A 24891-nucleotide genomic window follows, 5' to 3' on the forward strand; every position below is an offset into this window, starting at 1 on the left:
TAAAATTTAAAAAAAAAAAAAAAAAAAACTTCACCAACAATTTAATGACAGGTGGAATTTTACCTGGTATAATAGGTAAGGTAACCTGTTTGGTCCATTTTGGGAGAAAAATATTAAACTTCTGTCTAATATGGGCATATTTAAAGGGTAGTCTAATAGGGAAGAACTGCCCAAAGGTTTGTCTATTTATTTTAAATTTTCCAAGAAAATATTAGTGTCGCGGATAACAAAATTAGAGAGATGGGTTATTGTAAAATGGTTGCGTTTTTGAAGAAGTACGGTAATATTGATTACATTATCAAGGATTATGATTTTAGAATCATCAATAAGACTCAAATTTGACCAGGCTCAATCCAAAACGATCCAAATAACTTAACCAAAATGACTCATCAAATATATATGAGCAAACCAATTAATGTGAATATGAGAGCAAAGTTATATTATCATTGTTTTTTTTCTTTCACGAGTGCTAGATGGTATATTGGTATGAATATGAAATACTTAGACATCATTATGATTGCTTCAATACTCAGATGGTTGCTACCAATCTGCAACACATGACTGGATTCTAAGGCAGAATAGCTTGCTTCTTTTGCTTCACGTACATGTATATATTCTTTGTGGAAAAACTAGAATCTTTGACATATGTGAAAATTCTAGAGGAAGAACATCACGTTTTTTTTTTCTGAACACTTTCGTTTCATCTTTTCCTTCCAAGTAATTACAATCTCTTCAGGCACCTTGCCAATCTCACCAATGACCCTAATCCAGAATCAGTGCTCCTTCAATAGCAGACCGATCTTCTCAAGGGGCATTCTTAGTCTCGGGCAAAAACTAGTGTATAAAAACAGTCATCAGCACAGTCCACCCCCCGAAGAAGAAAATCCCAGCCTTTAAGTGGCACAACATAGACAAAAGCGCTTGGGCAATAAGAAATAAAGGTATATGTAAAGCTGAGAGCAACAGTCATATCTTGAGCAGCAGAACGTATCTCGAGCTGAAAGATTTCACTTGGCACCAACCATCCTAGAGGACCCCAAGAGAAACTAAAACTAGCACTATAAATGCCCAAAAGGATCAAAACTACATAGGAATATCCTTCACTTAAACTGCCATAATCTCCTAGCTTTGGTGAGAGTATATTTCCCACCACTATAGATGGGACTAACATTATTACACCACCCCAAACTTTGTCAACTGTTATTATCGAGAAAACGTCTGCAGCAATCTGCACAACCCTGATTACAACTGATGAGAGAAGGGACACAGACTCGCCATACCCGATGATGTGGAAGAGAACAGAAGCACAAAATCCCACCACGTTGATTCCTGTCATTTTTTGGAAAAACGGTATTGCTATAGCCATCACGAGCTGAGGTTTGTATTTCTACCGGACAATTAGATCATTGAGTGAGTGTTTGATGAATTTTGAGGTTGATGCTGCTTCTACGAGTCCATTCAGCTCTTCTTGGATATTAGTTGTACCCCGAATACTATTTAAGATAAGCTTTGCCTTTTGGTGATCATATCATTGTCCCTTTGGATCAAGCTATTGGGGAATTCAGGGAGGAAAAATGAACCAAAGTTATGACAAGTGCTGGTAGTGCTGTTGCAGCTATTGAGACTCTCCATCCCCAACCACTCTTTCATCTTAATGTATACATGTGGGAAGAAATTTTTCTGAAATGGATCCATTGATGTGATTCCACCTATACATTGTAAAATGTACAGCATTAGTTTTACGTTAACACTCTAACCTGGCTACAAAAATAGATGAGGTTTAAGGTTTTTCTGTCCTTTATGCATTGTTCTGCATAACACTAATGAGTAAGGATGCCAGATTTATAAGGATCTTAATTTCCTTTTGAAGGAAATACTTTGTAGAGTTCTCCAGATTAAGGGGCTATGCCGCAATGGTGTCAGGCTGATAACTACGAGTCTATGATAATACTACAATCTTGAAAAAAGAAAAGAAAATATGAGAAAAATACTCACCTAATACTCTGATGTCATAACCAAAAATGGCTCCTCCCAGGGCTGCCACTGTGCAGGAAAGCACAACAAAGCAGGTGATTTTGCCACTGCAGTGCACGTCTGGTTTGCTTGCTATTGTTAGTCCTCCTGCCATTACCATACAAAAGAAAAAGATACAGGTCGACCAACACTAGAACCCTAAACAGAGTTTTGGTCAGATGCTTAATATATAATATACTTTTCACATATTCAGCATCAATGGAAGGGGCACATATTCTAAAGCTTTGCAGCAAACCATTCTACAGGTAATAAAATTGGGGGGACATGACTTGCATTGAACATGATTGCATACATACATCTGTCAAGTTCTTTGTGAGGACAATGAAAACTCATTCACAGTGGGTATGAGAAAAATCAATTAGCAGAGTAAAGTACGACATAAATATTCCACTGCATGATGCCGTTATGTAGATATCTCTATAGCTAGCAAATCTCCCCGTTCCTTCAATTTGATAATGTGTAAATATTGTAATATTGCCCCCTATGATTTTCACAGCACCTCCTTTCTTCATGGAACTTTTATCATTCAAATCCCGATAAGACCTTTATGGCCAGCATAAGTCATTATCCATATGAAGACAGATCCACTTGCCATTCCCGCGAGGATGACCACCTAAGTAAGGATTTATCAATACATCATATGCTTTCTCCTTGAATATAGAAGAATTTAAGGTTGGAGGTACTTCGGCTTGTTACAAAATAAAAATAAAAGATAAATAGACTTCCAAACTTCTATATTTGAAGAAACTTGCATATATAGTTTTAATTATTTTATTTAGGTTTGATTTATACGGAGTGCCAAAGCACCTGAATTCATTAAAAAAAATTAAAAATTTATTAACGTAGTAGATAAGAAAGAAATCATACCCATTTGAATAAATATTCGTGATTGTCCCTCCATGAGTATGGGATGTTCATGCCAAATACCGCAGCTACCAAGGAATACACAGACAAGGATAGGGTCCCAGAGATGAGGCAAAGCTCTAGCTGCATCAATTTGAAGGAGAAACATTTAACACAGAAAAGTATCATACAGTATTAGTTTAGCAGCAATGAAAAACTAAGATTTGTACCTGAATCAGCTGATTTCTGTGGTTATCAAGCTGCAGTATTAGAAAGAGTGAATAATCAGATTACTCTGCAAGGAGCCTCTAAACAGAAAAACACATATACATGCTCTTTCTTGAAATAAGGTTACATTTCTCATGTATACTCCAAGACTACTAGTTCTTCCATCTCCCATACTCTTACCTGAATGTTAATGTAGTCCTCGGTATCATCAATATATTCACGAAGCTGAAAAGAGAATGTTTCATGTAACAGTTATATCACTCATGGAATTGAAAACACTGGAAAAAAATAACTAGGACAGCATGATAGGTACTTACAGTGGTCAGTTTGTTCATTGTGCTATCAATTTGCATAAAATAAGCCTGTAATGTGCCCCCAGAGAATTTTATCTTAAACTAAGTTCATCATTGCCAACAAAGAGACAAAGGCATATAGCAAGACTAATATCCTCACCTCCAACAGCATCTCAAGTTCCTCAACATCATTTTCCTCATGAGCTGATATCCCACTTGCTCGGCTTGTTCTGGACATCTTCGAACGGACGGCAGGTGAGGCAGGACACCAGTTTGGGGCACAAGAAATGCTGATAGGTGAAGAATTACGCGATAATTTTCTTGACAGGTAAAGATCTCCCATATCTTCATCATCATCTAGGAGTTGTTCTAGTTCATCCCTGACCTAGCCTCCAATTATATTACAAGACAAATAAAATAAGTGCTGCGGATATTTCCCAACAAGATACTTAACACAAATAATCTGTTATCAACTTCAAAGAACTGAAACAAAGCATCATTTATGATCAAGCAAGGTTTTACAAGGAAGTGTGGATTTCACAGCTCCAAAGAGTATAGTCAAGAATTACACCTTTTGAACCCGGTTTGTCAATCTTGTCATCGCACTCTTTAATTTACGCACTCTATCCAAATTCCGGCTACTAATCTGTCATCAATCTAAAGTCAGGCAAAAACATCCCATTCATCATAAATTCATAATCCTAGGGATAAGAAAGTGGCTATGATACCTCTTAAGATTCACGACTAAACTTATCAATACACTCAATATAACTCCTAGCAGAAAATTATAAAAAGATGGTAGAGACTAGGGAGCTTGCCTTAGAAGTAAGCTCATCTAAAGCTGGATAGGCATCAGTTTCCAACTCTGTGGTACGAGCATCGAGATAGCTACAAATTGCTTCTAGCATTACTTCTAGCGCCCGAAACTCGAACGGAAAATCTACATTTATTATTTTGTTACTCATTAATAATCAGCAATTTTAAAGGTATAAAAGTTAAGAGTAGTTTTACACCCTTCATCAAATCTATTGGCATTACAATTTTCGTTTTTCAAGCAACATCTCAATAAGACCACTATAACATAATTCTAGTACGAGATTTTTTAAACAATTGTCCATCATATATATCAACTAATCAAATTACCAGCAGCCTGCTCGTCCTCCTCTCCGAGCCCTTCGAAAAAGGCTCCTCGGACAGCCAATCTTCTTTGCAACTCCTCAACCACGGGAATCACATTTTCATCTAGTGGATCCCGAAGCCATACCTAAACCAATTTACATAAATAACAAATTAAAAAAATGTAACTTTCATAACAAATAAAACTTTGGTGCACGTATTGAGCGCACCCAACGAACATTATAGTTGATGATGTCTTGTACACCCGCTTTAGTTGGTTTACGTCCCAATACCAAAGGTGCTATAATGGGTGTCATATAGTGATATAGGCCATTTTTTCCAAAAGTAGGGGCTAATCATTTATACAATGATTGAAGTCAAACAATTGAATTTCCTTTACTAGCTCTAGCACGCATATGTTCACAGGTTCGAATCTTACGAATCACAACTTCACAAGAAATAATTGAAGTTTTTATTTAATAATTGAAATCGTTACCTCCTCTGCTGTGATGATTGCTTTGATATGCTGAAATCACACCAAAAACACATACAAATATCAGAATTTAAGATCAGAAAAACATAAAATGACTGAAAAAAAACATAATTAATGATAAAAAAAAATTAATTAACCTCCAAATTCACAATGATAGCTCTTTCTCTACCCAAAATAGTAGAAGGGTAAGACAACAGAGGATCCAAAATTCTCAAATCTCTAGCATGAATTCTCAAACGTCTAAGAATTGAGTATTTATCCAAGTCCAAAAATCTGCTTTCTCCTTCTGAATTGAACAAAACCCAGCTGCTGGAAACCAAAGTAATGTTCTTCAATGCCATAATTTCTTCAAATAATATACAAATTATCAAATGGGTCAGTGACAATTTCTTCAAATATTGCTCAAGTTATCAAATGGGTACTGAAGATTTCTTCAAAAATAGTTCAAATTTGCATGATTGAAGTGAATTAAACAGGTAAATTTGAAGAGGGTAAGGTGAAGAGAGAATAAAAATGAGAGGATAGGAAGAGAGAGAAAGGTGGGTTAATGGTAATGAGGCACTGATTAAGAGTGATAGCTGGTAAGAGAGTGTGAGTGCGATGTTTGGTGGTTATCATCAAATTTTGCATGGCATTTAGCGGCAGGTGGTGGGGTGGGGGAGGGATGTGCTTGCTGTGTGACTCACAAACTCTTGATGTGTTTAAATTTGTGGGCGGGGGCATTATGGGCATTACAACTTAAACAAATTTTCCGTGTTGGATTGGAGGTGACACATCGGATGATTTGGATTGGTTATAAACCATGTTATTTCAAGTCTAGTCGGATTAGTTGGAACTTTGAGTTTGATTCGTTTCTTTGCAAATAAGATAGTTTGGAAATTCAGGTCAGGTTGGTGTTAGATCAGCAAATAGATGCCTGTCGGGTTGACCGGTTTGGCTTATTTCGAGTTGAATGATTATTAGTCCAATCAACGTTTAGGACTTGAGGTGATTTAGTGATCTAATAACAAATTCAATCGAGTAATTACACAATTGATTTGGAGTGCAAAAACTTTGTAAACGGAATGATTATTGACAAGGTAAATAATCAATTAAATGAGCATTAACATCCATTTATCAATTTCAACATTATTGACCCCTACCAAGTCATTTAGACAGTTACAATTATTACTAACGCAGTAGTGAAGCAAGGTTGGCAGCTTTTACTTCATTTTAGTAATTTGAGAAATTTAGTACATATTGTACAACTAATAATAGGCCTACCTTCAAAGTTCAAAGTACCAATTTACAATGACTCGATGATTAACTAAAAGTACAGATATCTTCCATACTAAATTACTAAAATACCTTTTTTTATCATTTTCTCTCTCAATAATTTTAGTTTTTTTTTTTTTGAAAGATTTAATGCATAATAATGTAATACAGTATAAAGTATTAGGTTTTTAAAAAAAAATAAAAGAAATAAAAGAAAACGAAGTATTATTATTGATATGTAATAATCCTCTCATAAATGAAAACGATGTAGAGAAATAAGTTTGGACGTACCCAATGCAGCAATGCTTAATGCATGTGGGCCTTTGGATTGTCCAAGCCCAGTTAGTTATGTATTGGGCCTATTCGTAAATCATTTCTGTTTTCTAATTTGTGGTTTACCCACTTTCACACTAATTGAATGTAGGCTAATTAGCAATCTAAGATTACAAAATTCTGGAATTGAATGTAGGCTAATTAGCAATCTAAGATTACAAAATTCTGGAATTGAATGTAGGCTAATTAGCAATCTAAGATTACAAAATTCTGGAATTGAATTATTTGCCTAGTTTTATTTTAAAGTTTACTATTTCTTTGTGTTATTATATTATTGTTTTGTTCCGTCAATATATATATATATATAGGGTTGGAATCCAATGAGAAGTTTCTTAAAATGAGAAAGAAGAAATGTGCAAAAGTTTTTCACTAAATCTGCAAAATTGATTTTCGAACTAAATAAAAAATCTGAATTCTCTGGAAAATCAGAAAATGTGCGCATTATGTTCAAAATTATGCATATTGAATTTCTGGAAAATCAGAAAATGTGCACATTATGTTCAAAATTAGTTCGAAAAATATGGACATTCAATATAAAAATTATGCACATAACTCTTCCTCATCCTTCTCATTTTAAGGAACTTCTCATTTGACCCTCCCTCCCTCTCTCTCTCTCTCTCTCTCTCTCTCTCTCTCTGTGTGTGTGTGTGTGTGTGTGTGGGTGTGTATATATATACTACCTCCGGGTTTTTTTATGTGCAACTTTTGTCATTTTAGTCCGTTCACTATTATGTGCAACTTTCTCTTTTATTTCTATTTTGGGTTAAAAAAAACACTGAAAATTACTATATTACCCTTAATTAAAAATTCAGATTTTTATACTTTTACCCCTTATTACCCATAACCCCCACTTAACTCCATTAACCTACATTACCCTAATCTAATCCCTCCCTCCATTTATTCCTCCCAACTGACACAACTCTCCATCTTCCCAACCACCTGATTAAAAGTGATCTAGACTCTTCTTCTGAAGAACCCTAGATCTGGTTCTTCATCTTCCTCCTTTCTTTCGCCTTCCTCCTTTTCTCCTTTCGTTCGCCTTCCTCCTTTCTGTCGCCTTCCTCATTTCTTTCGCCTTCCTCTCCAGTTTACATCATGACTTCTCCCATTCCCTCACCTTTGGTTCAAAAACCAGATGACACCATTCCCCTGAGAGACCTTGATCCACTAATTGACGCCTACATTGGCACCGAGAACAACAGCGAGGCCACTTTTATCAAGTCCCTCATCAATGATCTCAACAGAGGCGATGATTTTCCCCGTCGCCTGTACGTGCATGAAGATGGGCCAAACTATTGTTCGCCGACCACTTTTAAGGCGTTAGGGGAAGTTCTGAAGAATATTGATGAGGCTGAGCAGAAAACGAAGGAGGAGGGTGTAGGCGAGTCTCGTGGCCATAAAAAGCTTGATTTTGATGTTGTTCGTGTAGATCTGGGGTCCCAAAGTGAGGATGGTAGTGCTGCGCCCCCTCCCGAGGCCCGATCTGAGCCTTCCAGGCCACCGACGAAGATTAGGCCACGTAGGAAGGCGGCCTTGGTGGCTCTGAGGTGTATTCGGGGTTTGCCGGAGCGAGAATTCGTCGTGCTTTCCTCTGATGAGGAGGATGAGCACTGACCCTTGCATAACTGTTCCTAACCCCAACTCTTAATTTTTATTTTTATTTTTAAAAAAATTTACCTTAATTTTTTGATTTTTTCCATACTGTATTGGTTTGCTTTGTTGTTTGGTTGTTGTTGTGGGAATGTTTGACTAGATCTGGTTGCATGATGGGTTTTAGGGTTTTTGGTGTTACCCTTGGTTATGTTATTTTGCTGTGTACTATTGGTAATTTGATGGGTTGATGCGTGTGTGGATACTATGGTTGGTTGAGTTTATTTAATGATGTTGTATGAATTGCCCGTTCTCTTCTTTTGTTGGAATGTACTGGGTTTCAAATACTCTGATTTGTAGTGATTTTTATGTTGATGATTTGGAAGTGAGTTGATGGGCATGTATTGTGTTGGGTGTGTGTAGGTGATTGTGTTGTTGTTGACTGCCATGGACTTAATTGGGTTATGTTTGAGGTTGGCTGTGTTGAGTTTATTGTGTTGTTGTTGACTGCCATGGACTTAATTGGCTTATGTATTGTGTTGGGTGTGTGTAGGTGATTGTGTTGTTGTTGACTGCCATGGACTTAATTGGCTTATGTATTGTGTTGGGTGTGTGTAGGTGATTGTGTTGTTGTTGACTGCCATGGACTTAATTGGGTTGTGTTTGAGGTTGGATGTGTTGAGTTTATTGTGTTGTTGTTGACTGGGATGTATGATGTTGGCAAAGTGGATTTGATTGATGAATGATGAGGCTGGTATCTTCTACATGTAACATTTCTTCCTAGTCAGTCCCTTACAATGAGTCCCTTACAATGAGTCCCCTGTTAATAGGTCCTGGTTTGTTTTGAGTCCCATAATCTGATTTGACATTCACCTTACCCAAATCCACATGATGAAGGACTCCATTGAATTTGACTAAGCACAAGTGAATTGCTCCAACAACATGCATAATGCAGTTGTTGTTGAGGTATCCTTGTGCATTAGTGTAGTATTCAATAATGACTATTAACCCCTCTGATGGATTGAATGGCCCCAACAATTGTCTGTCTTTGTCATTCATTGCTACCATTTAAAATGTGGGTACAAAAGAGCATACCTTTGAGTAATTAAGAAAGTACATTACAAAAGACCATACCATAATCTAAAGACTTTACAACATACTGCCTTACATGTTTTGATAATTGTAATCAACAAAATACACCTAACCACTTGGTACTTCAACATTTGAAATAAAACACAAATAAACAAACTTACATAGGTAAGTGGTTATGTGTGGCAGTACATGTGTTGTCTTTTTCTTGTATTGAGTCCCCTAATCTGCATCCACCTCCAATTCTTCTGTGACTTCTTCATTGCCCTGATTAGCTGGCCTAAACATAGTGTGTAGATACTCCACAGCCTCCACTACTACCTCCTTCTGGACTACAACTATTTCTGGTAGAATGCCAATATTCTCAAGCTTTTTCTTGTTCATATGTGGAATCTTGTACTTGTTACCACCTTCTGCCTTCAGTATTTTAATCATGCAATTTTGCAAAGTAACCTAGATGTACTTGTTAACCTCTGGATTGAATGTGTCATAAGAGTCTTTCACCTTTTGGACAAGCTCATCTAAGTCTTTAGGAAAAGACTGATATTGCAATGATTGTATAGACCTAAACAGCCCCTAATCAAGCACATTCAAATCAGGTGATTGTGCTGGCTGAAAAATAAATTGAATGTTGAAGCCATTTGTGGTAGTAGCTTCAATGAACTCTGCATCCCTTGGAACTTGGTGAGGCCTAGCATTGTCCCATTGGATTACCACATCCTTGGCCAGACTTTCTGGCCACTTTGACTTGATGGCTGGAATAACTTTTGTGAGCAACATCTCCCTGATTAATTCTCTGTTTATATTCTGTAGTGCCTTTGTTTCCAAAGTCCCTCTTGGCCTTTTCTTGCTTGATTTCTGTGCTAATTGCTGCACAGTGAATGGGAAGATGCCATACTTCCCATCATGTAACATTTCACCATCTATGCCATATAATGGCTTCCCTATAATTGCCATGAACATGGCCTTTAGCTTGAATCTTCTTGACTAAACTGCCATGTAAGGATCCTCCTCACTTGGCAGTAGATAAAACCTCCTTTTATCAGGGTTCAAGTAGAACCACTTCTCATCACAGTGTATGACATTCCTCATGTCAACAAATGTGGGGTCCTGATTTCTTGTAAATGGATTTATGTGTGACAAAATCCATCTAAGTCTGGCCACCTTATGGTCTGATGACAGTGCTGGCTTGTTGCAGGCTGTGTGTGTTCTTAGCCTTCCTCTCCTCTTCAAATTGTGAACTGTGCTATGACTGATCTTCAGTGCTCCTGCATAGCTCCTTTCAGTCTGCCTTAAATGTAATGGGACTGACTGTAGAATTTCATCAGAAATTTCCATTGGCTTTCTCCATGTTTTGCCAATTTTTTTAGTCCTGACATCAATCAAGTCCCCTTCTGCCAGCTGTTTCTTTATATCTGTGAATATTCTTGTTATTGTTGATTTGTGTACGTTGAATTGAGTTGATAACTGCTTCAAGTGACCCCTAGGTAATATGCCATTGTTCATTTTCACCAATATTGCATCTACAATTTGCCTTTTCTTTTGCATTGGCAGTTGCTTTATGCATACAATTTGTTGTTGCATTTCTTGGGGTTGTTGTTGCATTTGTTGTGGTTGTTGTGGCATTTGTTGTGTTTGTTGTTGCATTTGTGAGCCATCAACCTCACCTTCACTGTCATCTTCTGATTCATACCCCCAAAAGCCTGCATCCTGCATTTCTTCTTCTTCTTCAAACCACAACTCTGCCATCTGTTCTTCATTTAGTATGTGTTCAACATCGAAAAAAACAAAATCACCATACTCTGCCATGTGTTTGTGTTAATCAGCACAGGGAGATGATGATAAGGGGCCTGCTGATTTTTGCTTGGGTGAAGATGAAGATGAAGATGACCTAGATGTCCTTCAATGACAGCAGAGCAGCCTTTTTTTGTAAATCTTTGAACATTGTAGTTAGTGTGTAATTAACTAACCGTAGGGGTGAACTAGAAATCTGTAATTTTTTGGGTGAAACTCTGATTTTTGCTAGAATGTTTCACCCAGCTGCTAACATTAATGGTTGCATTGAATTTAGTGACAATGGAGGCTGCCTTTATAGCCTCATTAAATGTTGAAATTGTGGGGGCAAAGTCGAAATGGAGACTGATTTTATAGCCTCCATTGAAATTTAAAAAAAATTCAGTTTGGCAGATTTTTTTGAAAAATTTGGGGGAAACAAATTTTACATGGAAAATTTGAGTACTTGATTTTTTGGCAGATTTAATTGAGGGGGAAAATTTGGCTTTGTACTTTTGGCCAGATTTTCCCACCAAAATACTATGTAGGTGGCCACACTTTCTCTCTCCTTCTCCTTTAATTAAACCCACTCACTTTTATTAATCTTTGCCCTTCAATCTTTTGCTTCGTGAACCGCAAAAAGCTTGAAAGTTGCACATAAAAAAAAACCAGAGGTAGTATATTGTTTTGTTCCTCTTGCCTTATTTTCAATTCTTTACAACTAAAAGAATTGAATATTATATTAGTTATGTTCATGTTAAAATCATTCAAATAAAATAAGTTTAGTTCAAAAAAGCAAAATAATTGGGAAAAAAGGTGCACAAAAAGACCATGAACGATTGGAAGAAAGAAAATGGTCGGATATGATAAAAGGTTAAGTTTTTGTACCGACTATGTCTTGAGATAGTTTTTACACTTTTTTTTAATTATTTTTTACAATTTTTTTATAGAAAAATATCCAAAAATTTATCAGTATTTTACATATATATACTCCCACCGCCCACGGTTATCTGCACCAAAGAGCCTTTTTGCGGACTCCTAGGCAAAATTTCTTAAACAAAATTATTGAAAAGTAAGATGAAAGAGAAGGGATAATTAACCCAAATTAAAAAAAAAAAAAACCACCACCCCACAAACCAAATCACCGAAACCACCACCCTACTTACGCAACCCCCACAAAACCCCCACCAAACCCACCACCCCACTTACGCAACCCCCACGAAACCCACCACCCCACTTACGCAACCCCCACGAAACCACCACCAAAACCCACCACCCCACAAACCAAACCACCACCCCACGAACAATGTTCTATCTTTCACAAACCAAACCACCGAAACGCAACCCCCACGAACCTAAACCACAGAAACCCACCACTGAAACCCACGAGCCGAACAATGACAAAACCCAGGAACTCAGACCACCGTAACCCACGAACTCAGACCACCGAAACCCACCACCAAACCCACGAAACCCAGATCTGGAATCAAATTCCACGAACTTAGATTATTGGTTGTGGTGGATTAGTAGCGACGGAAAGGGGTAGGGGATGGTCGGAGAATTGCGCGACAATTTGGGATCTTGTCGCGGTGGTTCTGGTGCTCTGGGCTCGTTTGGGCGGTGGTAGGGGCGGCGAAGTGGCTGGGGTAAGGTGGTAATTAGTTGGTAAGTAAGTGTAATTAAAAGATGTTAAACAAAGTTAAAAAATAAAAGTAAGGGTAAGATGGTATTTTTACTCTTTAAAATTTACTAAAAGAGGAAAGAAAAAAATTTGTTGCACATAATAGAGAGCACCCATTTATGGCAAATGATGCAGATAATTGTGGGCAGAGGGAGTATATATATATATATATGATATATAGATAGAAAAGGCTTTAGTTGACCACAAATACAATTTTATGAGAACGGAACATAATTAATGGTTTTTATTTTTTTTATTTTTTTTATTTTTATGTATCATTGGAATGACTTGTACACCAAATTTCAAATTGATAACCATTTTCTTTTTTATATATAATTATTTGACACATTAAAGGTCTATTCGCTTCACCTTATAAAATAAGTTTCACGTCTAATAAGTTCAGATAAGTTACAATAAGGTCCAATAAGTTTAATAAGGCCTAATAAGTTTAATAAGGTCTAATAAGTTCAATAAGGTCTAATAATTTTCAATAAGTTAAATAAGCTCTAATAAGTTCTAATCAAGTCTAATAATAAGGTCTAATAATGTCCGATAAGTTTCAATAAAGTCCAATAAGTTCTAATAAGTTCAACTAGGTCTAATAATAAGTTTAATAAGATCTAATAAGTTTAATAAGGTCTAATAAGTTTAGATAAGTTTAGTTGGTCCAGTAAAGTGAAGAGAACACACCCTAATTCTATTTACTACCAATATATGAGAAAATTATTATAAGCAATACTATTACTCTGTATTTCTTTTTAAAATAAAATAATTATTCTTAGAGGTGCTTTCTAACTTTTAAAATTAATGGAGTAATTTGTTGTCATTAGGCTTTATAAACATAGCAATGATATATTGCAATTACTTTTTATTTCATAATTAGTTTCTTGTACTTCATATTTTTTATCCAATTGAAATTGACCTTATTAGATATGATACTTCTGACTTTATTAGAATCCATTGTAAGAGATGTATACTCGTATCAACATATAAATTTAATATAAATTGAAGTTATTATGTTTTTTTAAAATATACAAATCCTAGTACAAAAAAGTTGAATTCATCAATAATTCAAAACAAGGAACCAAAAGACCAAGTAATGACTTATAAGTTATTTATTTAAATAACATTTTTTTCCAATTTCTCAACATACTCGTCATGTCATCACAAGGAATATGCACATACAAGGTACATGCGCATAAACACATAAGGTCAATATTGATGACGATGGTGGCACAATTTTAGTTATAATGTCCCAATCATATCATCATACTCATATAATATTTGCTACGAGTACCCATTATATTATTGTGTACCAAATTTAATAATATGAATATTGTATAAGAAACTTTATTTTATAGATTTAATGATCGTATGTCAAACTATATACAAGTAGTCAAGTACATATGTATGCAGCCCACTGAAAGTCTAATCTGAGTAGAGTGAGTACCATCATTTAAGGTTGTCTGCCAGATTTTACTCATAGTATTAGTACTCTCCATGTGGGCTATGAGTTGCCCAATGAAAAAAATAAAATAATAAAATAAATTAATGGGTTTTTATTAAAAAAAATAAATAAATAAATACTAGCATAAATTTAGCATTTGAAATGTCATGCAAAAATAATATTATCAATCGAGGTGTGTTCTAATTTTTATTTATTTGAATTTATCTGAATTTATGAGACCTTATTAAAACTTAATTTGGTTGTAATTTGAACTTGAGTAATTCTTATTAGAATTTATTTTTTTTTTGAACTGAATTTATCCAAACTTATTAGACTAAAACAAGTAAAAACCGAACAATGTTAAATTTAGCACTAACTTTTTACTTCAATGATGATTTCACTTTTATATAACCCTTATAAAAATCAATGTTGAAATTCATTTTTCTAAATAAATACTGTACAAAATTACTTATAAGTTTATTACTCCTATAATCCTAATATTACTCACCAATTGGGTGTTGGTATAGTGGTGATTGGGATTATACTTGGTAGGGAGCACCGTGTGTTCGATCCCCCGCAACAACAATTGGGAGCAGACTGGAACCTAACCATCTATAACTTATCCTCGAATCTAAATTAGCCTAAAGGATGAAATGGGTGAACACCAAAAAATAAGGGGGTTGTTAAACGTCGCTCCCAAATTACTAGGCGTCGCTCGCATTTTTTCCTTGAAATTCTGTATTTACCCCTCGTATATAAATAAAAAAAAAACAGAAAATTCACAACACTCACGACGTCTGTTAAATTGAGAGCAAAATATAAATATGATTCTTTCATGTCAAACTGAGAGCAACGTCTGGTAAATTGAGAGCGACGTTTAGCAGTTCACAAAATGTTACTCCATATATCACCACCTATCACTCTGTATTACCGGATACTTGGATAGGCCATTAAAACTAAAAGCTACATGTCACAAACTCACAACTTTTATACTCTATAAATTTGCGTAAAAATCTTTATTCTATCATGTGTCACATTAATGACAAATTGAACTTTTTTAACTGCTGCGTATAAAAATGCTGACATTTTGTCTAGGAATTGAATGGTTTAATGTGGCCTAAAAGAAGAAAAAGAATGAGACTCATAAAGCCTTTTGCACTTTTTGGGGCAATACAGTTACAATCCTATCCTATTCTTAAAGCAAAGAACCATTTATGGTCCTTCAGGTTAAAGGATGTTTATTTGTTTAGGGAAAAAGTATGCCTTATGTTGTGGCTCATCCGCTCATACATTCAATGCCATAACGATAATATTGTGACCATTTTGGTAACGGCTTATAGAAAAACAAACAAACAAGAGGTGGGTCGTGTATGAGATCTAAAGGAAAATTTTCATGCTCAGTGGCTCATAGCTAATGGAAAATGATTTCTAATTACAGAAATCCGTTTATGGTGATAGTACTTAACTTTGTTTTATTAATTCTTGCATGGATAACATCTATATTGTAATTAAGAACGATACGGAGTACTTATACATATGTATAATAAATTGTTAATAATATTATGTATCTTCATGTCATACACCCAGTAAACATGGGAGCATTATTTACATTTTCTACTATTATTACACATAATATAATACTCCTACGCTATATATAATTAAGTTCATCAAACATATGAGTAAAAAGTTGTAAAATCGATTGTGTAGACAATTGATACATTAAGAAGTAATTTTGTGGTACAAAAATAATAATAATAAAAAAAGTAAGAACTTATAAGGAGTTATAACAGCTTAACATTTGTTTGAAATGAAACTTTTCTTACATTTGACTAATTACTTTAGCATATAACTAAGTAGACAAAAACTAACGAGTATCCCCGGGGCGTTAGATAATAGAGTACTAAAAGTTCAATGATACATCATCAATTCATCAATAAGTTATAATCTCAAAAACTTCAATGATGCATCATCAATTCATCATGTATGTACACATCTCTATGCAGGAGTGTTATTTTTCTTCAATTTGGGTCATCATTCACCAATTACCATTTATTTTACCATCCTCTTGAAAAATGAAGTGAATGCATATTAATGTTTACGCTATCTTGCATTCTTGCCTACCTAGCATTATCTCTCCTAAAGACTAAAAGTGTCATCATTGCAGCATAAGATCGCACTACATACTTCACTAATTAGCCGTTACTCCTTAATTAGTCCTTGCAATTCTACCAAACTATAATTATAAATATCTTCCTTGCTATTAATAGTACTATTTATTCGAACAATCGATTTGAGTCTATCTCATAATTATCATCTTTTTTTTTTTTAAGACTCTCTCATAATGATCATCTCGTAATGATCATCTTGCAATTATTTGTGCGACACACTCTTTCTCTTCCCTTCTCTTTCTCTCTCTTTCTTCTCTTCCCTTCTCTTTCTCTATCCTCTGCTCCTCCTTTTTTCCGGATCTAAATCAAAATAAAAAATTCACATCAATTGCATAAAACAATCATAATCAATCCAAAGGGGGGTATTGTTTCAAAATTTGCTATTGAATCGAAATTGATGATTTGCTCTGTTTGAAGTAGATGACGGATGCAGAGGTAATGGCAGAGGTGGAGGCGTTCGCTGCTTGGTTTGCGTGGTTGAGCACTCCGCCTAGTTGCGGTTGGGCTTCGTCGTGGATGTGGCAGGAAGAAGAGAGAGTGTGGTGGTCGGTGGGGGCTGCGGCAGGAAGGAGAGAGAGTGTGGTTGGTTGTGTTGGTGGTGGGTGGGGGCTGCGGCAGGAAGGAGAGAGAGTGTGGTGGCGGTTGTGTTGGTGGTGATAGGATTAGAAGAAAGAGAAAGGAATCTTGGCTAATATGATTTTGCCCATGATTTTGTGAAGAAGAGTGAGGAGTAGAGAGAAAGTGAGAAGGAAATAAAAATATATTGTATGTTGTTAATCATATTAGCCAATGAATGACGCATATCATTTATTAAAATTGACATATCAGCCAATTGATGTTTGATATCAGTCACCCATTAGGGACATAGCATGCATTAATAAAAACGTATCAATCAACACAAGAAACATATTAGCCAACAAAAGGATGAAATCAACAAATAAGCCAACGAAATAAACACACTAGCCAACAAAATGAAACATATAAGCCAACAATTAAAATATATATATCAGCCAACAAAATAAAGATATCAGCCTACTAAAGAAATATATCAGCTAACTGATGTCTGATAGCAGCCAACAGAAGAAACATATTAAATATTTTTTTAAAAGAAACATATCAGCCAACAAAAGGAATATATTAGCCAACACAAAAACCATATCAGCCAACAAATGAAACATATCAGCCACAAGTAAAATATATCAGCCAAACCTGCTGCACGCATAATTATATATGTATTCATTTTTATTCAGTAATAATAAATTTAATTTGTAAAATTGAAAATCTCGTACAATAAATATACCTTAATACATATACAAATGAATTAGTAAAATTTAAATTAACAATAAGCCTTAATCAAGTAAAATCTATTTTACTCAGCAACAATTTAACATAAAAATCCGACAAAAATAAGTCAAGTTAAATATAAAGTTGGAATCAACAACAAAAAAAATTGAAGAAAAAAAAAAACATAACGTAATTTTCATGAATTCTTCATTTTTTTAGTATTAAGTCAACTAAACTACACAGGATCGAACATACTCCCTTTGTCGCTATTTTTTTGCCCCATTTGACTTTTTATGATTTTCGAGACGCATCTTAAAACGTATATAATTCCATTTCTATATGCATGAAAATTATATAAAAAAAGTTGATATTAAAAGGGTAATGCTATATGCAGCTTTATGGGTTGCATATAAGCATTTGATATACTTCTTTTTTAGTACATTAAGTTGGAAATTTATCGACAATTCACAAGTAAATCGGTGTAATAAATGTTTATTTAATGTCTATTCTTTTCACTTTTAGCTTAATGGTTGCATATAGCTTTTTCCTTAATAAAATATACCATAAGACTAATTCAACAAGTCTCCACTTAACTATATTATCTCTTATAGATTAATGAGAATTTACGGTAAAAAATTTTAAAATTTGACCCAATTATTTGCAATGGGGCAAATAAAATAGGGACAAAAGGAGTATCTGAATATAACCTTAATGTCGGCGATGCAAACCAAGCGTAGGGCCATGGCAACGTATGCGGCTTCTATTCTAAACATAGTGGGTAGGTAATTTAGTCCCGGAAAACTGTTGAAAAAGTGACAAACTAATCACCATCACAGGGTTGTCACTTATGGCGTGTGGGCTCCACTTTATGACTAGAAAGTAAACACTTCTCCGCACTTAACTACCCATCTAAATTAATTAATTAAATAATTTACTCCCTAATTAAAACCACTCGCTTTAATAATAAGATACCTTACCTTACATTACATTACAGCGCTAACATGGAAGAACCTCTCTCTCTCCTCCTCTTCTTTCTCTCTCTCTAACTTCTTCTACAATCAATTTCCATTTTTAATTATTCTTTTTCCAATTTCAAATCCCTAATTTTTAGGAAACCCTAAAAATTCAATCACAACTGTCGATCTCTCTCCTCTAATTTTGTTTATTCTTTCTACACATTTTTGTTCATTCGATTCATTTGTTTGATCGTGTTAATCGATTGATTTTTGGTTTTTTTTTTTGGTTCGATTAATTTGATTTGATTTGATATTATTGATGAAGCGGTTTCGAAGATGGCAGAGGATCTTCATCCTCTTTTTTCTCTCTCTTTCTGTATTTGCTCCTCTTGTTCTAGTCTCCATTCGACTGAAAACTCTTACTTCGGAAGGTAATTTTTATGTTTATTGATCTTCATTTTTTATTTTTTGATGATAGTTTTATGTTTCTGATTGAATTTGTGTGTGAATAATTTTCCAGGAAGTAGCAATTTCGTTGAAGATTTACCTAGTATTGTATGTATTTTCTCTCTTCGTTCTAACGGAGTATTTAATTTCTTTCCATTTTTGTATATAGATTAATGCGGAGCATATGATTAAGTCAAAGAAATTGAATATTTTTTTTTTTTTGAAGATGCAGCAATATAAGGTAGATGCGTTACAACTAAATGCAGTTAAACAGGTATATAAGCGCAATTAATGTAGTGTGTATTTTTGGATTATTATGATGATTTTAGTTCAGCTTGATTTAGTGATAATATTTTGATTTTCAATATTTTAACTAAATTAGGAAGCAAAGGAGGGTGTGAAAGAGCCTAAACAAGAAGTTTATAGAGATCAGAATTACTCAGTAGTTAATTTTAATCAGAATCAGGGTGGGGATTCAACGGTGCAGAGTTCGAGGGCGAGTGACGGCAAGGTGGCAGAGTCTGGATCACAACGTCGGGGTTAGTAGACTTGACTGTATTTTGCTTGGTGATTCTTAGCTATATGATGATTATGATGATGATGATGATGAGAGGATTGATAATGTTGTTATTGATTTGGCATTTTAGGAACTCAGCAACTTGTTGGGGAAGAAGTCAAGCCAATTCAACTCAGGGAAGAACTCGTAACGAAAACTAACGAGGTACTTGTTACAGGAAATAAATTTAATAACAAATGATTATAGAACTTCACATATTGATCATGAATCATCATATCAGAATGTTGTTATTGTAGTAGTTGAAGAGTAAACTTAGGATTACATTTTAGCCTTTAATGCCTGTTTGATCGCCGCAGTTATGGATTTTGAGGACAAAACCTGGCCGTAATTGTTATGGTTGTCCATATTGTACTGTTCAATAGTCCGATGATAGAATCACTTTACCAACTATAGGCTATCACAAGTAGTTAGTAGGGCTCAGCTGTTGCAGCTAGTTGAAATATCTGGGCCTATATTGTCAAATATACAACGTTGTGACCCAATTCTTGAGATGTTTTGTTTCTTATTCCTGTCACATCTTGGCCTGTTTGACCCCAGACTGAAAATGTCAATTTGACCACTTATCTACTATATAAATGATGGTCAATAGTGATTTATAGCATTTCAAAAATAAAAAAGCAGTGCAGCAATCTACACATCATCAATTGCTGGCTGCTGACATGACACCAGTGAGTGATTTGAGTTATCTAGGCAACTAATGGTACGCCTTATGACTAATAAAGCTAAAGCTACCTTGTTAACAGTGATAAATCCCGTAATGAATATAGACATGGATGAGGGTGAAGCTCCATTCTTTATATATTGATACCATTTAGGTGGCTAGCTCACAGCAGTTGCTGATGACTTTCACTTTTGATACTAATGGACTAGCATAACTCCTTTCTTCGTACAATTTGAGCTGGTAGTAATAGGTAGATTGGGGCATGTTTGAATCGAGGTTTCCTATTGTTTTACTTTACCTGATGGCTGAGATTTATCCTCTATGGGGATCAAGTATCATGACCACTTCTGTTGTGAGAATTTACAGGATACATCATGCTGAGTGCTTCATAGCTCAAAATGATAGAGGACAAAATTTTTGCTCCAGCACACATTAAAATTGTTTAGTCAGCCTCAGAGATAGTCATCCTTTAGTGTTCTAATTTATTATTATGTTTCCTTTCCAAGAATACCCTCTATTCTGATGTGAAGAGCTGAGACTTGCAGAAAACATCATAGATAATGTGCAGTAGTCAACTATCGTCCTCGCATGACTCATATTTACATCTCCTTTTGGTGTATCAGGTTCACTCAAATCAAATGTCTAGTCAACATGATCATGGAGTTCGGGCCCCTCCACGTCCTGATACGCGGAAAGCTACAGATGAGAAGGTGAAGCAAATGAAAGATCAGGTGATTAGGGCCAGGGCATACTTGAGTTTTGCTACGGCTGCAAGCAATACTCATTTAGTGAAAGAGTTGAAGTTACGTATAAAAGAAGTTGAACGGGCAATGGGGGAAGCCAGAAAAGATTCAGAATTATCAAGAAGGTAATATGTCAGACTGTACAAGGATTTATGTGTCGTGACCTGTATCTTGAAAATAATATCTTCCTAGTTTTCTTTTCGGAGCTCTTTTACTTTGTTATCAACAGAGTAGATAGGGATGACTAGACGAGTTGTGAAAACTGTGGGCAAGTGATCAACATAAATAGTTTCTTTACGGTAGCTAATTGCTATGATTTTCTAATGTCAAACGTGTATATATATTCTTGTTGCCTCGTGAGAAGATTAGTACTGTATCTCCTTAAATTTGGTCATCAAAAGTTATGGGATGTATTCTAATTTCTGTTGTACTATTTTTTCTGTATTTGCAGCCGTCTGCAGAAAATTAAATCTATGGAGAACACCTTGTCAAAAGCAAATCATGTATTTCCAGATTGCTCAAACATGGTTAATAAGCTCCGTGCAATGACACACAGTGCTGAAGAACAAGTCCAGTCGCAGAGGAAACAGACAACATTTCTTACAGAGCTTGCGGGAAGAACAACTCCAAAAGGCCTGCATTGTCTTTCTATGCGGCTCACTACAGATTACTTTATGTTGCAGTCTGAAAAACAGAAGCTTCCTAAGCAACACAATGTTTACAACCCTGATCTTCATCATTATGTTACCTTCTCTGACAATGTCTTGGCTGCTGCAGCGGTTGTGAACTCCACAGTGTCCAATGCCATGGTAATCCCCAACTTTCACTTAATTCTGTTGGTTTGGTTCTATCATAAGTGATTGCAAACTCCACAGTGTCCAATGCCATTTCCTCTATCTTTTCTATGGTTCTACACTCTACTTTACTTATATACATTTTTCTTTAATCAATATCTGAAAATCTTTATGTGGCTGGAAAAAACCCCTTCACTATGTGTTGATTATGGTGTTTACTCATGATTGTCTCTTGCATGTGTCCCCTCTCTATCTAAATTTTATTTTTTGAGTAGGCATCTGCTTTTTGAAACTTATGAACAAGGGTTTTCTACATGAGTACTTCTTAGGTATTTCTTTTGACGAACTCTATCAGGCCGCTTAGTTTTTACTCCGCAACTGATTAGTGTTTTGATGGATTTTTTGTGTGTTTTGGAGTTCTGATTTCTTATTGATATCAGCAGTGAATTGGACTGCATATCATATCTTTTAGGACTGTACATTTTGAACTTTTTAAACCATGTTCATGGATGGGACGTGCAAAATAGGGATTTGTTAACGTATCTTTGGGAGTTTCAGATCAAAACATTAAATGCAATTTTACAACAGTCAGATGATCAGGATAGAGATGTTTGCAAAGGTTGTGGTCTTTCCTTTTATGTAAAATCAGTGTATACTTTTATCATTATATATTTATATCTTGACTAGAAGCAGAAAGTTGGCTGGCAGATCATCTGACTGTTGTAGAAATGGTCTTTATCCGAACGTATCATTGCCTTAATTGACTAAGTTTAGGATTATTACTCCTCCCCTTCTTATTGTCTTCTTCATTATTAGTGGCAATAGTTGTTTTGTTTTGTTTTTTTTTTTTAATTAATTAATTTATTATTATTATTATTATTATTATTATTATTATTTTTCTTTTTTTGGCGAAAAGAAGCCAAAAGAGTGAGGCTTTAGCAGTATAGTTTCAGCAGATTCCATTTAATAATTGCCTTACTTCCAGGATGGACTCTAGTAGAAATCAATGTACTGCCTGTTGTATTTCTGTTGAGTCTGCCATAATCTTTTGGCTATATGTGCCTACTCATTTTAGACTTATATATTTATATTTGCCCTCAGATTATCACTTTAAATATGACATTACATTCGTATTGCTTGCAGGAACCGGAGAGAGTTGTCTTTCATGTGTTGACAGATTCTCTGAATTTTCCTGCCTTCTCCATGTGGTTTTTGTTAAATCCTCCTGGAAAAGCCACTGTCCAGGTCCTAAATATGCAAGATTTTCAGTGGTGGCAGGAATATGAATCATCACACGAGAAGCAAGGTTCCCGTGATCCAAGATATTCGTCTCTACTTAATCACCTACGCTTTTACCTTCCTGAAATTTTCCCACTGCTAGATAAAATAGTATTTCTCGACCATGATGTGGTGGTTCAAAGAGATTTAAGTGGTCTCTGGACCATTGATATGAAGGGAAAAGTTAATGGTGCTGTAGAGACATGTCAAGAAGACAAGTCTTCGTTCAGGCGGATGGCGATGTTCATCAATTTTTCAGATCCTCTGGTGGCTAGGAAGTTTGATGCCAATGCATGTACATGGGCTTTTGGGGTGAATTTGTTTGATCTCAGACAGTGGAGACACCATGATTTGACCTCAAGCTACCGTAGATTCCTTCAAGAGGTAAATTGAATGATTTGTTTCCTCATTAATTGTACCATATTGTCACTCTTGTTTTGTTCTTCTTCATTGGTCATGTTGCATCTGGGTTAATTTTTAATGATGTTTTTTGTTCATCCAACCTTTTTTCATCACCCCAACCCCCTTTCCCCTTTCCCTTCCCATTTTCCCAGTTTCTGTGTCTGTCTTTCCGTCATCTTGTTCTCAAAGATCAGGCTGTGTTCTGTACAATTCCTTGAATTGCTCATGATTTTCAAAATGACTTATGCATTGATTCTTGTTGTGGTTACTAATAAATTACGCTAGTAGAAAATGTCTCTTTTATGTGAAACTGTTAAGACTAGGTGAATACTTCATTAACCCTTGGAGTTGACAACCCTCAAGAAAGATAAAATGAGTGTCATAGATGCAGTATTTTTTATGGCATTCCTTCGCTTTTCTCTACATCTTCCTCACGAGGGTGCCAACCCGAGGATTCTTAACATTTCTGCTATGACCTTAGTTATTATGTATCACCGTTGCATGACTTGCCTCATTGGATCTGGTTGCAGGGCAATGGAAGGCCTCTTTGGAAGGCAGGAAGTCTACCTTTAGGTTGGGTCACTTTCTATAATCAGACTGTGGCTTTGGACCAAAGATGGCATCTTTTGGGGCTAGGATTTGATTCGGCATTGAGGTTAGAGGACATTGAACAGGCAGCAGTTCTACATTATGATGGAATCATGAAACCTTGGTTGGATATTGGGATAAAGAAGTTCAAAGGATACTGGAACAAATTCGCGAATTATGATCATCCCTACGTGCAACAATGTAATCTTCATGGGTAATATGATTTAGTTGAGACTGGAAATTGGCTCACACGCTCTTCAAGACCCCATGAAGGAAGGCTCTTCATTCCTTGAATACAAGGTTTGTCGGAGCTTGCAATGATATCAAGGGTCGGGATTTCGACCAACAGCGGCAACTCACAGTACATTCTTTTGCCAATTTTGGCTTGTTGTTAACTACTCTTCAAGTCATACAAACAGATACAAGAATAGTTCATTCTTTCATCTAATTAATTCATGTAAATTCAGCCAATTATAATTCTTTCCTTTTCCAGTATCCTGCTCAGAGTATTCTAGGGAGCTGATCTGAGCCAGCTTATAGCAATAGTGAGCAAAATGAGAAATTACTTGCAGAGTTTTTTGTAATGACAGTTGCTTTACTTGTATATAACTCGATCAAGACAGCTTTATGTACTGGTATATGATATTCTTTTTATTTGAATGAAACTTATTGCTTTCAGTCTGTCTCTTGGCTAAGCTGCTAACGATCATTTAACATGAGTACTCAAGTCCGAGAAATATCAAGGGTGAATCCTCAACTCTCGGTCTCTCACAGCAGGTTACTCTGTATCAAAATTTACACGGAGATATGCTAGGATTG

At 35.4% G+C, this 24891-nt stretch overlaps 2 protein-coding genes and 1 pseudogene across 3 annotated transcripts; 1 reads left to right on the forward strand and 2 right to left on the reverse strand.

The window, feature by feature from the left end:
- Positions 1 to 562: 562 nt before the first annotated feature.
- Positions 563 to 2128, reverse strand: LOC110734619 (annotated as a pseudogene).
- LOC110734406 (magnesium transporter MRS2-I-like) lies at positions 658 to 5644 on the reverse strand. Its single transcript, XM_021914554.1, has 12 exons — positions 5145 to 5644; positions 5011 to 5040; positions 4542 to 4662; positions 4217 to 4338; positions 3970 to 4044; positions 3559 to 3783; positions 3423 to 3467; positions 3286 to 3330; positions 3108 to 3137; positions 2902 to 3021; positions 1996 to 2647; positions 658 to 1709 (listed from the first exon to the last, which is right to left on the reverse strand). The coding sequence occupies exons 1-11, from the start codon at positions 5346 to 5348 to the stop codon at positions 2561 to 2563; spliced, it is 1104 nt and encodes a 367-aa protein (XP_021770246.1). The 5' UTR covers positions 5349 to 5644; the 3' UTR covers positions 658 to 1709; positions 1996 to 2560.
- Positions 5645 to 18582: 12938 nt separating this feature from the next.
- Positions 18583 to 24737, forward strand: LOC110734407 (probable galacturonosyltransferase 6). 2 transcript variants are annotated; one of them, XM_021914556.1, is made up of 9 exons: positions 18583 to 19013; positions 19103 to 19137; positions 19262 to 19303; positions 19412 to 19568; positions 19677 to 19750; positions 20891 to 21135; positions 21462 to 21819; positions 22948 to 23466; positions 24015 to 24737. In XM_021914556.1, the coding sequence occupies exons 1-9, from the start codon at positions 18902 to 18904 to the stop codon at positions 24288 to 24290; spliced, it is 1818 nt and encodes a 605-aa protein (XP_021770248.1). In that variant the 5' UTR covers positions 18583 to 18901; the 3' UTR covers positions 24291 to 24737. The 2 variants fall into 2 exon arrangements, with proteins under 2 accessions (XP_021770248.1, XP_021770247.1); XM_021914555.1 differs by having other exon boundaries at positions 18584 to 19013; positions 19256 to 19303.
- The last annotated feature ends 154 nt before the right edge of the window (positions 24738 to 24891 follow it).

The sequence above is a fragment of the Chenopodium quinoa genome, unplaced genomic scaffold (assembly GCF_001683475.1).
Source record: "Chenopodium quinoa cultivar QQ74 unplaced genomic scaffold, ASM168347v1, whole genome shotgun sequence".
NCBI lineage: Eukaryota > Viridiplantae > Streptophyta > Magnoliopsida > Caryophyllales > Amaranthaceae > Chenopodium > Chenopodium quinoa.

Bases quoted from the DNA above. Each gene is read 5' to 3' on its own strand.
- LOC110734407 (XM_021914555.1), top strand. From the start codon at position 18,902: ATGAAGCGGTTTCGAAGATGGCAGAGGATCTTCATCCTCTTTTTTCTC. The intron at 21,820-22,947 runs GTAATCCCCAAC...TATTGCTTGCAG, and splicing joins CCACAGTGTCCAATGCCATG to GAACCGGAGAGAGTTGTCTT. The intron at 23,467-24,014 runs GTAAATTGAATG...ATCTGGTTGCAG, and splicing joins ACCGTAGATTCCTTCAAGAG to GGCAATGGAAGGCCTCTTTG.
- LOC110734406 (XM_021914554.1), bottom strand. From the start codon at position 5,348: ATGGCATTGAAGAACATTACTTTGGTTTCCAGCAGCTGGGTTTTGTTC. The intron at 4,663-5,010 runs GTAACGATTTCA...AAATTGGTTTAG, and splicing joins CAATCATCACAGCAGAGGAG to GTATGGCTTCGGGATCCACT. The intron at 3,138-3,285 runs GTAAGAGTATGG...CTAATACTGCAG, and splicing joins AGGACTACATTAACATTCAG to CTTGATAACCACAGAAATCA.